This window comes from Taurulus bubalis (genome assembly GCF_910589615.1).
Source record: "Taurulus bubalis genome assembly, chromosome: 9".
Taxonomy (NCBI): Eukaryota; Metazoa; Chordata; class Actinopteri; order Perciformes; family Cottidae; genus Taurulus; species Taurulus bubalis.
Window position 1 is genome coordinate 24371424 of NC_136597.1, and position 16487 is coordinate 24387910.

The window sequence follows — 16487 nt, forward strand, 5'->3', positions numbered from 1 at the left end:
GTATCAGATGTATCATCACACATAACTGTTTCAAATCGGACAGCCTGTTTCCCATAATACACACATACCCTGTTCCCACCAGAATCAGGGCGTGTATATATGCGGGTTTCTTTCTTTTTTTTTGTATGGGAAACCCGCTAAAAATAGCCAATAGTCTCGTTAGCCGTTGCGTTGGCCTTTCTGTTTTTCCCCCTGGTGTGCCACTTTCAATGGGAGCAGGGTCAGAACAATAATGTAAGGGTGGTTACTTTTCTTTTATTATTTTTAATAATACTACTTATTCAGTTTCTCTTTCAAACATTGAAATCAGAGTTGTCGGAACAATGGAAAGACGAACAAAGGCGGTTTAGATGGGTTTGAATAGGGATGAAATGACTGGAGTCTGCTGGCATTGAGGTTTTAAAAGTCTTGTACGCTAATGAATTATGATAATTGCCCAAATCCCCATTTTATTTATTATATATTCACATCCTATACGAAAGGGGTTCCAAAATTATCGTGCCGGTTGCCATGTTTCCATCTCTGCCGATCGGAGCTGGAGCCGTTAAATTACCTGCGACTACTGCGGAGTCATTTGTGAATGAATGCCAATTGTAACCTTTCCCATGTCAGACAAAAGCCAGATGTTAGTGGGTGTTAGTTTAGTTTTTTGCCCGGTGGGAAAGGCGCCATATACAACGAAGCACAACACTCTTCCAACAAGTTTCAGCAGCCAGACCAGAGGACACCGGATTGGAAAGGAAAGGATTAGTCTGGATTGTGACGGCTCGAGATGCCGGGGGACATTGACATGCCTCCGACCGGCAACGCAGACAACTGCTGCTGGAGCGGAGAAGAAGTTTGCCCGGTGCTCCACTGCTGGGTCAGCATTATACCTCAGTCCTCCTCTACCTGCTTTACGCCGTGTTCGAGTCTTAAGAGTTCAAAAAAAGACATATTGTGCAACTCAAATTTCAGTTTTGCATCTTGAGAATTGACAAGAGGAAATTCAGCAACAAATGAAACTTAAAGCTGCTCAATTTGAATGTTCTAGAGCAGATTGAGCGATTGCCTCCACATGGTTCTCAGCGCGGTGGCTAGTAGCTAACGGTGTTTACAGCATGTGCAACGCTAACAGTGTTGGCAGAGCTAACAGCGCTATCGGGGTGACGCTCCTGCAGCGACGGCGTGGGCCGGGACGGCGTTTTTTTTAGCGGTAAGTGCTGCGTGAACGCGGTGCAGAGCGGCGGGCTCACACACCGGGACTCACGAGCGCTAACATGCGTCGGAGGCCGGACTTATACGTAAACAAAGCACAGTGAAGCTCAGATTACAACAGAGGGAGAGCGGCTTCAGCTCAGGATGCCGTTATTCTACTGTGTCCTTCCAGAAGTAAATCGTTTTGACTGCTTTATTGATGCTCTGAATTTTTTTATTTAGCAGCTTTAAATCACATAAAGTACACATTACATCATCACTACCAGAATCAGGCCTGACAGCTTATAGAAGATAAGAGACAGAAGTGTTTTTTCTTTGATGTTTCAGAGAACTGATTTGTGCATTTTTTGATTGTGTTTTCTTTGTTGCAGTCATCAGTTAAGTTATTGTTATTGTCGGTTCTTTGCTCAGTAGTCTTAACACACAATTATATATAAATGCCCAAATACAGCACTAGTCATTTATCAAAGCACGTTTAAATAAAGTTACGCAGACAACAACTGCCTCTGGAGCCAAATATGTACCTTATTAATTCATTTACTCAGCCAAATGTTTCCTCTGAAGTCCTTTTATATTCTTGTTTGCATTTTAGAAGTGCAGTTTACGGTGCTAAAACCATGTGGATACGAGTGTCACAACAACCCGGCGTGTTCAGAAATGTGATGGCGTTCCTCCACGGCGCCGCTCCTTCCCTCGACACGTCTGTATATGTGAGAGTTACACACTGCCAACACGAGTATCAATTAAACCCTGTGTCATGAGCGCAGATGACTTGTTAGAACCAGCTGTGCGCATTACGCATTCAGGCCGGTCAATAATTGAATAAAAATGTGTTGTTTTGCGACCGACTGGAAGTAGCATGCCTCTGAATAATGCAGCAATTTCATGCTAACAAAGCTGAGGAAATCCTCAAAGCTCTTTCAGAGATAGGGAACAAAGCTCATTGTCAGAGGATAGAGAGGCAACTGGGATTACAATGGGGGCATCCAGTGAAACGACTTGTCAGTCTTAATCTGGGATTAGCAGGCTTTCGCGCCTCCTGGGCGCTCTAAGAGCCACCTGTTTGAACACCCTGATGTTACTCTCAGGAGCTCCTTGTTTGATTCTAAGGCTTTTGTTTGCATCAAAGTTTTGAAACCAGTCGGGTTTTTTTCCACAAATGTAGTTCAATAATATAGCTACGTATTCGTTAAATCAGTCCACTTTGTCTGCCATCGAACAGGGAAGTGTTCTTTGAGATTGCAGTGATTTTTATTCTCAGAAAGAATAAGTGCATGATCTGCGATGCCACTTATTTTTATTGCCCGTGTCACCGAATCAACAACTGGAACTAATTAACAATCAACACAATTGTCTTTCACTTTTGTGTTTTTAGAGGGATTTTGTCCCTCTGTGCCATTATGTGCTCTTAGCTCGGCTAATGTGACGGGATGGACAACTGAAGTTAATGAACAACATCAAAACACAGTAAACATGGATGTCTGATGATTGTTCTTAGCAGCAGTGAGACCCCTGAGTCTGGCAATGACTTATTGAAGCTCTTTTTTTTTCCTGCTGCTTGCCTCAGGGCAAATGCAATTACTCTAAAAAATGTGTGAGGGCAGCTGTCGTATCGCCACAGGCTTCTATCAGGACTTTCGACTGTTGATGTCACCCTGAAATAGATTTAACTGCCGGTGAGACTTCTGAAACTTAAACCTTTGGAAAATTGACCTGCTTTGATTTCTTAATCTCCTTAATTTCTTTGACGTGAAGCACTGTCAAAGATGTTCTTGTTGCTTCTTCTTTCGGGACAATTCTTTGGTGAGTGATTTTCAAACACAGTCCATGTATTTCCTCCTTAGAGAAAAGGGCGTCTATATTCTTAAGATAATAGGATCTTCCCTTGTTTACAGCTCCTGTCATCTATATGGAACGGTCCAAGCACAACAAGGCTTAAAACTTGTGTAACCGGCATTATGTTCGAGGTCAAAGGTAACCGGCGTAATAATTAGGATGGTGGCTTGAAGTGAGAGGACGTGTGGTGGTTTGGTGCTGCCGATAAACAGATAATTACCTCCTGTAAGTCAGGTGTTTGTCAAATGGTAGGCGGGTTTGTGCTTTAAGCCGATACAGATCAGAGGGGAAAAGAGGTGAGGCGAAAGGGAGATGACAAAGGGAGGGATAGCAGTGTGAGCGTCGTCATGGAGACTTCAAAGAAAAGAGAAAATGCGCAAAAATTGATGTTGACTGGGCTTCTAAATAGCAAAGTTGAATTTATGGACCAGCGGAGCCGGGGATCGAACAGTCGATCCTCTCATTGAAAGACGACCCCGTTCTAGCGGATCAACATTTACTTGTGTGTTCCTCAGGGTTCTAGTCTCGGTCCTCTTCTATTTTAGCTGGTTCTGTTTTATTCTCATATTATAATAGTAATTCCACCTGCAATCTTTCTCTTAAGTGTTATATTGAGGATGTATACTAATTAATATATCTGTACATAAATACAAGAGAACATGGGCCATAGTTTGATTAAGTATATTATTCAAACAGCAGGCTATAAGTTGCGGCGTGGTTTTTGACAGTGATTTTAATTTTTCTGACAAGTTTAGGAAAATTACAAAATGTCCAAGAGAGTCTGAAATGTCCATACTTCACACCTGCCGGTAGATTATTAACAAAACAACTTTGCGTTCATGGCAAAATGCTTTCAAACGGCAAACACAACTTCATCTTTCTTTAACTATCTAGAATGACTTTTTATATATTTACTTATTTAAGTACTGTACGAAGTCTGCTTTTTTGTGGACGTACTTTATCTGTTTATATAAATGCCATGGCTACCTGGACAATGTGCTCTATTTTAAGGACCCAGAGACAAAATGTTCACACTGGCCAAGTCTTCTCGCTGCCTTGGGCGTGAGTTCGTAGACAAACAGTTCTTTTGAGCCACCGAGTGTTGACTTTGGTCTTCAATGATTTCTTCAATGGTTTACTCTGTATCGTTGCCATGAAGCAGATAAATGCACATGTGTACTGTATTTGTGTTAGCGAGGGGTGTGTTCGAATGCCAGGAAAAATAACAAGCACAAGGCAGGGTGTTGGTCAATAAGGGCCCTTCTGGATTTCTCGGGGTCTGCGGTTCTTGGTCCGGGTCCCTGAACACAGAGAGCCGGCATAGCGATGTGTGTTTAATGCCCCGCCGTACAAACGACGCATTCATCCTTTCTTTGAGTGTTCCATCGTTGGCTTTGATTGAGAGTTTCCATCAGCGGGACTAATGGAGACATCAAACCCCGTGTTTGCTCCAGGTGTCCATGTGATGAGAGACAAAATCCTGAAATTGCACTGTTTGTGAGTATTGAGATACTCTGCAGACACTGGACACAGTGAATGTCTCGCCACTTTTTCCCTCCATGGAACGGACAGGAAATATGTTTTGGCTTAATTAAAAACTCAAAGCGTTTTCAAGACTTTTGGGGAACTATTTGTATTCAAGTGTTGTTTAATAACTATCACCAAACTGATTACCATAGATATGAATGAGCCATTAACAAACCAGCTAATAACCACCATCATAAAGGACCATATTCTTGTGGGATGTAGTGCAGAAAGGCCATACTGTTGACTTCTCAAACCCACTTCTCGTGGAGGACCATCCCAAACAAGTTAACATTGAGCTATATATATATATTGAGCTATATTGTATGTTATATAACCCTCCAACAGAGAGGACTTGCTGGCCAAGTGCGACAGTGTTCATTCGATTGTAAAGTGTTGGATATTTACAGGGCAACGTTGCAAAAACCAAGCAGCTCATAAAAATCTGAAAAAAAGAAATGCCACCAAAGAAGTACAAGAGTTCTTTTTTATTTGCATTTCTCTCAGTATTGCATATTCTTTTTTATTCCTTTTGCATATATCTTTTCTATTCTATTTTCTTGTTTTTGCACCAAAACACCGAAAGCTAATTCCTTGTGTGTGAAAACCTCCTTGGCAATACACCTCGGCCTGTTTTATGTGGAGTGAATGTCAGGAGTCTGCCACCTCAATGCTCACCCTGTTAATTATGTAGCGTATTATTAGTGCTGTACATAATAGTTGCCGCATGATACAAAACCATGGTTACAAAACGTTACGACAGTTCCTGTTTCCACCCAAGAGAGAGGAAAGTGTGTCCCGAAGCTGCCCGCTGTATTTATACCTTACGCCGTAAAGAATGACGCTTAGGAGTGACTCTGAGGCCGATGTGTCAATCAAACTTTGTGGGCGGGACTGTGATATCTTCTTCTCCTGTAATTGTTAATAAAATAACCAAATGGCAATGTCTTTCCACGACTAATACATTGGCAAGACATAATAATAACATGTTTTTCTCTATATTCTAACTGTTGTAGAATGAAGCCACTCAATAGGAGTCAATCCACTTTGTGCGCTGCCTGATGGATGCCTCTGCCCGTCCCCTCTGAGTGCCTCAGGTTGTAAATACATAGAGCTCTTCAGTGTAACACACTGATGCTCACACAATGACTTCTGTTTACCTGGGCCTTGGGTTGTGAGGGATGATTGATGCACACGGTATTCTCACCCGACCACAGCATACGCCTTCTGCTTACCTCCCTTCATTGTTTGCAAAGAGTCGCGAAAAGGTCAGCGAGGACCTGCAAGTCGCCGGCGATAAGCACACAGTTGTATTCGAGTCACGACCAAGACCAAGTGTATTGAGACCTAGCAGGACTTTGAGAGGTTGAGAATAAGTCAAGACAAAAGACAGAGGCAGGGCGAGTCCAAGTAAAGACCAGGACCAGACCAGAGCAAGTCCCTCACTGCAAGACACACTTTTCATCAAATGTGGAACATGCCAACCAGAGACAGAGCTCAAAAGTGTGTGTGTGTGTGTGTGTGTGTGTGTGTGTGTGTGTGTGTGTGTGTGTGTGTGCATGATAAATGTCTTGACAAAGTCATCAAAAAGCATTGCAGAACATTTTGCAATCACAGTAAAAAAAATCATTTTGGACAATGCACAGGCAGTTTTCTTTGTCAAGAGAGACGGTTCGATTCCCGAGACCGAGACCAGGTCCCGGGTCCTGAGCGCCGCTACTTGTCGGCTGTGACAGAGCCGCCCCTGACAGGGAAATCCATGTTAAACGGTTGGAGTTTCAGAAAACAAAACTGCTTTTCTTGCTATTAAGGCATTGACGAAGTGGGCTGGATTTCGGGGGGTAACCGGCGTTGCTATTGAATATTTCTATTTCGGGCAAAAAAAAAGAGCTGGGACGGGGGGGGGGGGGGGATCTCTGGGAGGAAAACAGGGCAGCGTGTGTGTGTGTTCACATTCCACATGTCTGACCTATGACAGTGCCCTCTGTGTGCGGCCCTTTGCGATGATCTAATGAGGGTCCAGACAGACCTGGGATTTAGGAGCTGTTCACATACAAGGCCAATTCTCTTTTTTTCTTCATTTATTTATCCGTGAAGGTAACCGAGCACACGTGTCCTGCTAAGCGGCGCTCCTCAGTCACACCTGGCAGTTTCCTGCTGCGACCACAAGCTTTTCCTTGATGGCCACCAAACGTTCTGGTTGGAAAAGACGCGGGCATTCACGAGGCACGGGGGCTAATGGTAGACGCTATCGAGTTGCATTGTCGGTTGGTGTAGGATTCAGCGTTTCTTGTAGCTCGACCTTTTCAAGTGAGTTCCCTCAACTTTATGGACGTGCAACACAAAACCGCGGGAGTTTCACTTTGAAAAGACAATTACAATTGATTACAGCTTGGGTCTTTTGTCGGTGTGGCGATAATTTCAATACCCTTTGTACTCGAGAGGAACTTGGCAACCAAAATAAGTCGGCGTTTTAGCTTGTGTTGCCTCTTTTTCTCGACTTGAACCATCAGTTTCTTTTTGCTTTTCTTCCCCCTTATTTTCGTGTTGGAACTGTCCAACAGACAAACAATTCCAAGGAAAATCCTCCGTTTTCTTTCTCCTCCTGTTTTGTTTTTTTCGTCTCCTTTTTGTGTCTCTCTCTCTCTCTCTCTCTCTTTGGTATTTCCAACTTCCTCAGTCCTATCCAGCTGGGACGGCTGGAGACTTTACACCCAATTGGTCGAGTCGAAGGCCTTTGTCGGGGGCCTTCTCTCGCTCCACAAGTGGCAGAAGGGACCTGGGTTGTGAATGGCGCTTTGTGTACTGTTTTTCTAAGAGGGGGCCCTCTCTCTCCCGCTCTCATCTGTCACAGGTCCCTCTTCGTCCACACTCCACAATGCCTGATTGTTTCTGCCAAGTCGCCAGGTTCCAGGCCAGATCTGAACGGCGCTTTCCTGCCAAATTCCGACCCCGGTTTTTCGTTTTTCTTCCGCTCACAAAGGGATTCTAAGTTACTGTCCACGTTTGAGAAGGAGACTTAGCTAGCTGTCCACCGGCAACAGTGTGTTTGCTGAATGTGTCTCTGAGCTAAAGGCTGTAAGGCAACAAAGGAAGGAAGGGAACTTAAAGCCAAATGCTCAAAGAGAACAGTAAGTAACATTGCTGAGCGTTCCTTCATTGTGATTTTAACTACATTAGGTGTCGTATCAGCTGATATGGAGAGAATCTTCCCAGCCTAATTTCACTTTACTTTAAAAAAAAGAAACTCAAACAATGCTTGTGGACAAATACATTAAAGCCCTTTGCTCAACAGTGGGCGCTCTGTTTAGTTTTCAAGCAGGCAATCTCACCAGTATCGCCTTCCAAGACATATTTCAGATAGAAGAACTGCTTCCAGGGGAATAAGTTGATGTTTTTCTAGATAGCTGACAATATGAAAAAGGGGCTTTTTGGAAAGAGCCTCAAGGCGATGCGTGCGTGTAAAAATGAATTTTCCATTTTTCAGCTATCAGTGTAACATTATCGTCATATTACTGTTTCCTGAGTGTTTCCGCGTTTCGGCCAAACTCATTCTTTTGTTGGTCTCGTTGGGAAAAGGTCGTTCCTTCGGCCGTAAGCGTTCAATTTCTTCCGTCGTCTCAGTGGGGAAGGACCCGATACCGACACGCATACGAGCAGAGGGAAAGACATTAAGACAAATGAACGCTTATTTTCTGAGAATGCACGTGTGTCTGTGTGTGTGTGCAGAGTTATTCTATAAAAGGCTGTTCAAACGGTCCATCTTTACAGGAAACACAAAAAGTAGTGACGGCCGGTAGCGCTCATTGTTTCTCCATGACGTGACAGAAGCAGCTGCAGGCTGACGGCAACATATACATGGGCCTGAGAGGAGGTCCTCCTCTATTTCTCCTTCTTATTGTTTGGATTTATTTTTAAGATAACAGCATGCAGCAACCCATCATGATTATACCTGATGTCTGGCACTAAAACAGCATTTTTGTAGCTGTATGAAAATAAATGTGCTGTAATTTGTAGATATCCCATGAAATAAATTGGTATGTTATCCATGTAATCATGAACCAGGAAGTATAAAGACCAGGGCGGGATGTGTCAAACAATAACTAGTCTTTCAGCCAGGAAACGTTGATTAATTGCCGCGTTATTAGCATGAAAACGTCTTTTATGTGTGTTTTGACTACCTTTCAAAATGTGGGTTAACTATAATGGTATCAACACATATGTGAACTGTGAGGAGAATTGAGTTGAGAATCAGCTGTGATTCATTTAAACTGTGCAAAAAAATTAATAATAATTGACCCGTAATCTCAAAGTAAAAAGACTACCGGAGCTCCTGAACTCATTCCGCAGCCATGAATCGGTTGAGCTTAGCATTTGCCGTGTTAGTTAAACAAGGCAGTCATCTAAACACTGGTAATGTGATTCTTCGCCGGATGACGAGTGCATGAAGTGTACTGTTTTCCCGCCCCGGCCAATCACAGAAAGGCTTTGCGGCATGCTTACCAACAAACCCCCCGCACGGTTGCATGATGATACCATATCGGTGGCAGCGAGTTATGGGGCCGGGCATTCCTGGCCATATGAGACACCAGTTCCAAGAAGCTAAATCTTAAGCTCCGCCATAAACACAGCACCAGCAATATTGTCAGCTAAATATAGGCCCTCCTCTCCCTTCTCCCCATCAGCTCCCTCATCGCTCAAGTGTGGATCGCAGGGGTTGATTGTGGATTAGTCATGTGCTGTTTGCTGGTTGTCCGGGGTCTTATAATCTCATGTACTCATACCGCCGTTTAAGACAACGGGGTTCCGGAGAAATGTAAACCTCATGCTGACAGCTGTCGCTGTGCCAATTTGTCAAATCAGGCGTTTAGGGAGGAGCTTGGCACGGGTGGAGAATAAATGAAGCTAAGACTCCGCCAAGGCTTTGGGAAAAAGACTGTAACCATTTGTTATCGTTTCCCAAGGCGGGCGGAGGCTTTCTCGCTGTGGTAGATTCTGAAACTCTTGGCTTTCTAACGCTGCTAAACGTTGCCGTCTCTTCTCTAGCGCGTCGCTAACTCCGCTAGGCGCTGCAGCTAGCGCGCGGAGGGCTTTCAGAGTTTGTTAGCTAAAAACAGCTGCCCGCTGCGTCTGAGAAAAAAGCAACCTGATCTCACGGGGAGCCGTATAAATAGCGCAACATTTTAAGGATGTTTTGCGTGTCATGACAATACATTTTAGGTTTTGCCGGTAGCGTGAAACGGACGCATTTAGGTTTCGGCAATTAACTACTTTCGCAGAAACATCATGGTGGCGCTTAAAATAAGTCAAATATAAAAAACTTCACTAAAGTAACTTCAAAATAACTCAACAACACGAACAGCGGTCTCCTGGTTGAAAGTCCTGTGATTGTTTGACCCACTCAAAAGAAGTTTTTCTCACATTTTTTATACTTTCACTACATAATTACATTTTCCTTTCAGTTCCCACCGAGACCACGGTTATAAAATCTGTATTTGGGTTCGGTTTTCTTTACTTAATACTAATAACATTCCAGCGCCTTTTTGCAGTCCGTGCAGACTACACTGCGTAAAATGGACAAGAAAGTGCGTTCTCGTTGCACGCTGAAGGAATTCCAAACTGCCGTGTCCTCAATCGGCCATTTGGTGAGACTGGGCTGGAAAATGACACTAAAAGTGAACCAAAAGTGCAATTTGCTTTAAGATGCTAAAACATTCCTGAGAGCTGAGAGATAATTATCTGTGGGTTTGTCCTCACCAGTGTTCCTCTTTCACGCACGAGCAGTCATTTGATCCATTGTTAATATTAAAAATATTGACGATAGCAGCCTCAAGTATTTCGCCGGTGCTCTCATCTGGACCGGCTTACAGTGAGCTAATGGTCGAGTAATCTTCAATTCCCTTCTTGTCCTCTTTTGGGAACAGTGTCGCATGCAAAGGGGTCAGAATCAGCCAGAGAGCCTGAAAAGATGATATTAGAGAGAGGTGTGTGTGTTTGTGTGTGTGTGTTTTCTCAGAAATGTAAATAAGACAAGAATGGCTGCTGGATTCCGAAAGACGGCAGAAAGTGAGTCAGTAAGTTACGAGGGTGAACTATTATTGGTTCTCAGACCTCTTCAGGTCAGAGTTGAGTGAGTCTCGGTGCTCCCTCCTCCGATTTAACCCACATAGTAGTAAAAGATGACATGCACAGAACGACCCCTCAGAATCCCGTTACCTTCACCCAACCCCACATGGAAACGAGCTCTTTCTACGTCACACACGTTAGAGCCTTGAGCCTTATTCATGTTTTTTGTCTCACATTCTTACTCCATCTATTCATCCTCTTCCGCTCGTTCTCTCTCGCGCATTTGACATGTGCTTTCAGTCTTTTATCTCGCTCCTATCAACTCCCTGTGTCAATGATTTTTACTGCCGCCACACACACACACACACACACACGGGCGCACACACACTCTCTGCGGCCGATCACTTCTTTCCCTCCAGACATATGACTGAGGGGCAGATTTACGTTTAGAGCACCCAAGATGCTGCATATTTCTGAGATGGAGAGCCCGCTGTGATTTACTGGCTGCTAACGCTGAAGTGGCAATCTGTTTCATTTCGTAGTTGTGTGTATGCCGGTGCTTATGTGTGTGTGTGTGTGTGTGTGTGTGACATGTTTTTTTTCCGAGTAGCACAAACAATTCCTAACAGTCTGACGCCCTTTCTGCTGGAATTTGCGTTGTCAGTTATCACCTAGTAATTTGGTGTGTATGTATGTGTGTGTGTGTGTGTGTGTGTGTGTGTGTGTGTGTGTGTGTGTGTGTGTGTGTGTGTGTGTATTACTTAAACGCACCAATTAGCCACATGAGGACAAATAAAGATGTGGAAACCCCTCGAGAACCCTTGTGTTTGGATTTAGAGACAGAATTTAGGAGTGATATTAAGCTACGGGAGAGGAGGGTTGAGGGAATACATGTGGTCAATGAAAGTCCTCATAAGTATAGGGAAACAAAGGGAAGTCATTACAGTAAACGATGTATTAGCCTAATGACTCTCCCAGCCTGAGGCTTGCATTAGAAGAAAAAGGGAGATTTTTTTGCTTTTTTTTAACAGCTCTGAGGTGATGAGTGGCCTTGATGCTGCTTAATAGATTAATAGATTATCCCCGTGGCAGTATGTGCTTAATGTGCATATGTGTGTGTGTGTGTGTGTGTGTGTGGAACATTCAGCATGAATGTCTTGCAGTCATCGTAAGTTTCTCAGATTGCGATAAAAGCCAAAAATATGCAATATGATGTGTACTTTAAGCCGCTTGTGTGTCAGTGAGCTGTAATTACATCTTCAGCATTCACGTGTCTGCATTTTAAATAAAGTTGTGGTTCTGAATTTACCATTCAAATGGACGGTTCTGAAACCTCAAACACTTTCCCTTCTTCTTTTGAGAGACGGGCGGCGCAGGGTTAGACCTTCAACTGGTCACTTGAACTTCCCTCCATCACGAGTCATCCTCTCCTCTCCTCTCTTTTCCTTTCCTTTCCTCTCCTCTCCTCTCCTCTTGACTACTTTACTATCCTCTCGTCCCCTTATTCCTGTCCTGCAGTCCTCTTCTCCTTTCCTCTCCTCTCCCCTTCTCTCACCCCTCCTCTCCTTTCTTTCTCCTTTCCTCTCCTCTTATTTTATCCTCCTCTCCTTTCTTTTCCTTTCCTCTTTTTTATCCTCCTCTCCTCTCATTTCTACCTCTCTTCCTCTCCTCTCCTCCCCTCTCCTTTCCTCTTTTTTTATCCTTCTCTCCTTTCCTCTTTTATCCTCCTCTCCTTTCCTTTCCTTACCTCTTTTTTATCCACTTTCCTCTCATTTCATCCTCTCTTCCTCTACTCTCCTCTTTTGTATCCTTCTCTCCTTTCCTCTTTTTATCCTCCTCTCCTCTCATTCCTTCCTCTCTTCCTCTCCTCTCCTATTCTTTCCTCTTTTTTATCATCCTCTCCTCTCATTTCTTCCTCTCTTCTTCTCCTCTCCTCTCCTTTCCTCTTTTTATCATCCTCTCCTCTCATCTCTTCCTCTCCTCTCCTATTCTTTCCTCTTTTTTATCCTTCTCTCCTTTCCTCTTTTTATCATCCTCTCCTCTCATTTCTTCCTCTCTTCCTCTCCTCTTCTCTCCTTTCCTCTTTTTTATCATCCTCTCCTCTCATTTCCTCCTCTCTTCCTCTCCTCTCTTTTCCTCTTTTTATCATCCTCTCCTCTCATTTCTTCCTCCTTCTCCTCTCCTCTCCTCTTCACTCACGTTACTATCCTCTCATCCCCTTATTCCTGTCCTGCAGTCCTCTTCTCCTTTCCTTTCATCTCCTCTCCCTCCTCTCCTTTCTTTTCCTTTAATTGTTTGATCCTCCTCTCCTTTCCTCTTTCTTATCCACCTCTCCTCTCCTCTCCTCTCCTCCCTGAAATAACATTCGGTAAAGCGCCGGTCCAAACCTCGGCATCAAAATGAAAACCCCACTTTGTCTTGTCCTCCACAGAATGATGTCTTCCATGAGAGCAACGCCTCCCTTTCACCCGCTGTCTGAGGAGGAGGAAGCGATGGGTCAGGACAACGCGGCCTGGACCGGCGACGAGCGGGACGGCCCGAAGGAGACGCCGTCTCCCTCTCCGCACGACCGACCCCACCCGGACGAGCTGCAGCCAATCAGGGAGAAGCTGACGGACGCGGAGTGGGAGAACATGGCGCCCGCTGCCATGGTGAGATGTGAATTACGCGCGGAGCTGAGAAATTGACCAATATCTTATCTTGAGATATGTTCCCGTAACTCAAATCTATAAAACAAGCGTGTGTGTGTGTGTGTGCGTGTGTGTGTGTGTGTGTGCGTGTGTGTGTGTGTGTGTGTGTGTGTGTGTGCATAGTGTACACACTCAGGGCACACGGCTCATAAAACACTCATGAAATACATGCAGGGGTACACAGGGTGTGCAAATTCTCATGCATAATGATGATTGCACACACACGTTGAACGCATGTACACACACACACACACACACACACACACACACACACACACACACACCAGTGGTCCTCTCTGGTCTGTGTGCTGCAGGCAGTGCTGGAGGCAGCCCAGTGAGGCTTCTCCTCTAGAGAGTTATAGCCCTTGGTTCTTCTCTTCTCCACCTCCCGTCTTCGTGTGTGTGTGTGTGTGTGTGTGTGTGTGTGTGTGTGTGTGTGTGTGTGTGTGTGTGTGTGTGTGTGTGTGTGTGTTAAAGTGTTAGTTACTTGGCTTCAGGTTCTGTTGGTCCCTAATGGAAGAGGCGTGTTTGACTTTAGCCCCTGAGGAAAGTGGAAAGTTCTGAGAATAAAGTTTCTTTCTGTTTTAATGTTGTGGCAGAATATATTGAACATTTCCCAAAACAAAAGTCATGTTCATACTTCTAATTTTTACGAGAACATAATCATATTTTCTGTTGTTCTCTTGAGATTATAACTCAGTGCATAGTCAGAATGTTAAAGGTGATTAATTATTTTAGAAAACTTGACTTTCAGTCAAGGCCTTGAGGCAAGACAATACTTCTGAACACTTCAAGCTTATCAAGTTAATAATAATAATTAAAACAATGTTTTTTTTTTTAGCGTGTTCTGAATTAAATGAAAAAAAAAGAAAAGGAGAAAATGAAGAAGACTGTCACAAAGGACTCAAACTGTGGTCAGGTCAGCTCTTTGTAATGTATTTCTAAGAAATAAACTTAATTTCTAAACTGAAGCACAATTCTTTGTGTTTGTCAACTGACCCTGGAACTTTTAAATGAAATAAAGAAAACAAGGACAAGGACAGCCGCGTGTAAAAGAAGGTCTACTTTTCTTCACGAGAAGGGCGAGAAGTCAGTGAGGGAGTCGGTGCTTCTTTTACGTTAACCGCCGGTTAAAAAAGGGGAAAACGTTTCCAAAAAGTCTTCAAGAGGTTAAAGCACACACAAGGAAGGAACAGCAACAACATAAAAGACGGACAAGCTGAGGACACAAAACGCCGTCCTGCTTCTGGCTCCAACAGCGAGGGGAAATGCATCTGTGGAACTAGTTCAGAGTCCATCAGCCAATAAGTGAAGTTCATTTTTAATCAAATGTGTACATATTTCTCTGCAATTTCTGAAGAAATCTTCCTCCTTTCTTCCACTTTTGAAAAGCTCTCTGGAGCAGACAGTTCAGTTCACGAGCCGACCCGCGCTTTGGATTTGCTTTTGTCCGATATTTCATCTTCCCTTTGTACCTCGGCGGCGAGTGCCTTGCTCAAGGACAACCATCTCAGGGGTAGTCACGGGGATGCACATGTCTGAATGCGTGACCTTTTGCTTTTTAATATAATCTGATCACCGGGCCTTTCGCCGCCGTTATGCGTGGACCTGAAGAAACACCTGAACAATCCGCGAGTGACACACTATATCCTAATCCTCATTACAGAGGCATCTTCCGCTTAAAGACAAAGTGCGCAGGAGGGCCTCCAGGAGCCATTTCAAGGGCGTCTTAAGATCCCGCTGTTAGCTAAAGCCCCTTGTCTTTGAAACATAAGCCTGCTAAAGTTCTTGGAGATCCCCCCACTCTGTAAGGGGAGGAGAAAGCGTCCAGAAATAGCGCCGGTGTTAGAACACCTGTGCTAAAGTGTCTGTTGTGTGGGACAATGTGGTCGTCTTGAAAGGCTTATCGTCTCGGTAAATATAGCCTCTCACTTAACTCATAACCCAGCAGAGCAGTGGGACAGAAGCAGTCCTGCAGCACCGGCAGAAAGGACATGTAGTCGCTAAGTTAGTAAGCTGCTGACAACTGTGCCAACATGGAGGCTTTTTGTGGGACTGGGTGCTAAAACTTTGGGACCCTGTGATGTCATAATTATAAAAAAAACAACTAAACTCACGGTGCATTTAAATTTATCTACACATCTGTGTTTTTCATGTGAACTAATCTAAGAGCGTATGTGCTGATGTCAGGCGGCAAACCTCTGGTTCTGAAAAGTGCACTGAAGTGCCTTCGACTTGCATTCTCTCTAATGGCCATCAGGGGGCGACTCCTCTGGGTTTTCATCTCCATTTTAACAATTTAGCTCCACCCACTCCTGTTTTTGGTACCAAAAAAATGAAAAAAACCATGATGACACTAAGAAGCCCAACTCAAGACTTCGAAACAAGGAGTCCACAAACCAGTGAGTGACGTCACGTGACCGCGTCCACTTCTATCTATGCAGTCCATAGTTATTCACGGAGCTTCACGGTATTTCTATTTTTGTGGTCATGTCACTTCTTGCCCTTTTGATGGGCCTTTTATATCTTTATTATAGATTTGAGAGGGGAGAGGATTGGAATGCAACATAAGCCTGACATGTCTGTTAAATAGGAGAATAAGAGAGTATACCCATCTAATTCACCTGTTCCCGTAAGCACATACAAGCCTACAAGAGGTCCAAGAGCAGTTGCATGTATTGTAATGTGGTGTAAAGCAAATTGGAAATAAGTCAATGGAAAGGGACACCGAGTGCATCAAACCTGCATCAGTGCAGATATATATATATATATATATATATACATATATATATATATATATATATATATGTATATATATATATATATATATATATATTCCAGAGGTTCTGACCTCGGTTCTCTCTATGTGTCTCCTCCCAGGACAACGAGAGCAGTAAAGGCTGCTCAGTCTACTCCTACCGGACGAACTCTACCTCTCCACCCAAGCCGGAGGAGCGCGGGGAGCCGATGATCGGCCTCGTCTTCGGGACGCCGGAGCGCCGCAAAGGAAGCCTGGCGGACGTGGTGGACACGCTGAAACAGAAGAAACTGGTGGAGCTGACCAAGACGGAACAAGACGGTAAGTCTTCCTCTTAATGCGTTTGTGTGTTTTAACTTTAACGGCCACGCACACTCAATCTCAAACACCGCCCGACTTTAACCATCGCGCGGTTC

General features: G+C 44.1%; 1 protein-coding gene across 1 annotated transcript in view; it reads left to right on the top strand.

Annotated features, from left to right (window-relative positions):
- LOC306740930 (transcription factor SOX-6-like) overlaps positions 1 to 16487 on the top strand; it is an 89340-nt gene that overhangs the window by 8703 nt on the left and 64150 nt on the right. The window contains exons 2-3 of the mRNA XM_079223175.1: positions 13055 to 13274; positions 16194 to 16392. Of these exons, the coding sequence (XP_079079301.1) occupies positions 13056 to 13274; positions 16194 to 16392 (418 nt within the window). The 5' untranslated portion in view covers position 13055. The remainder of the gene's footprint in view (positions 1 to 13054; positions 13275 to 16193; positions 16393 to 16487) is intronic.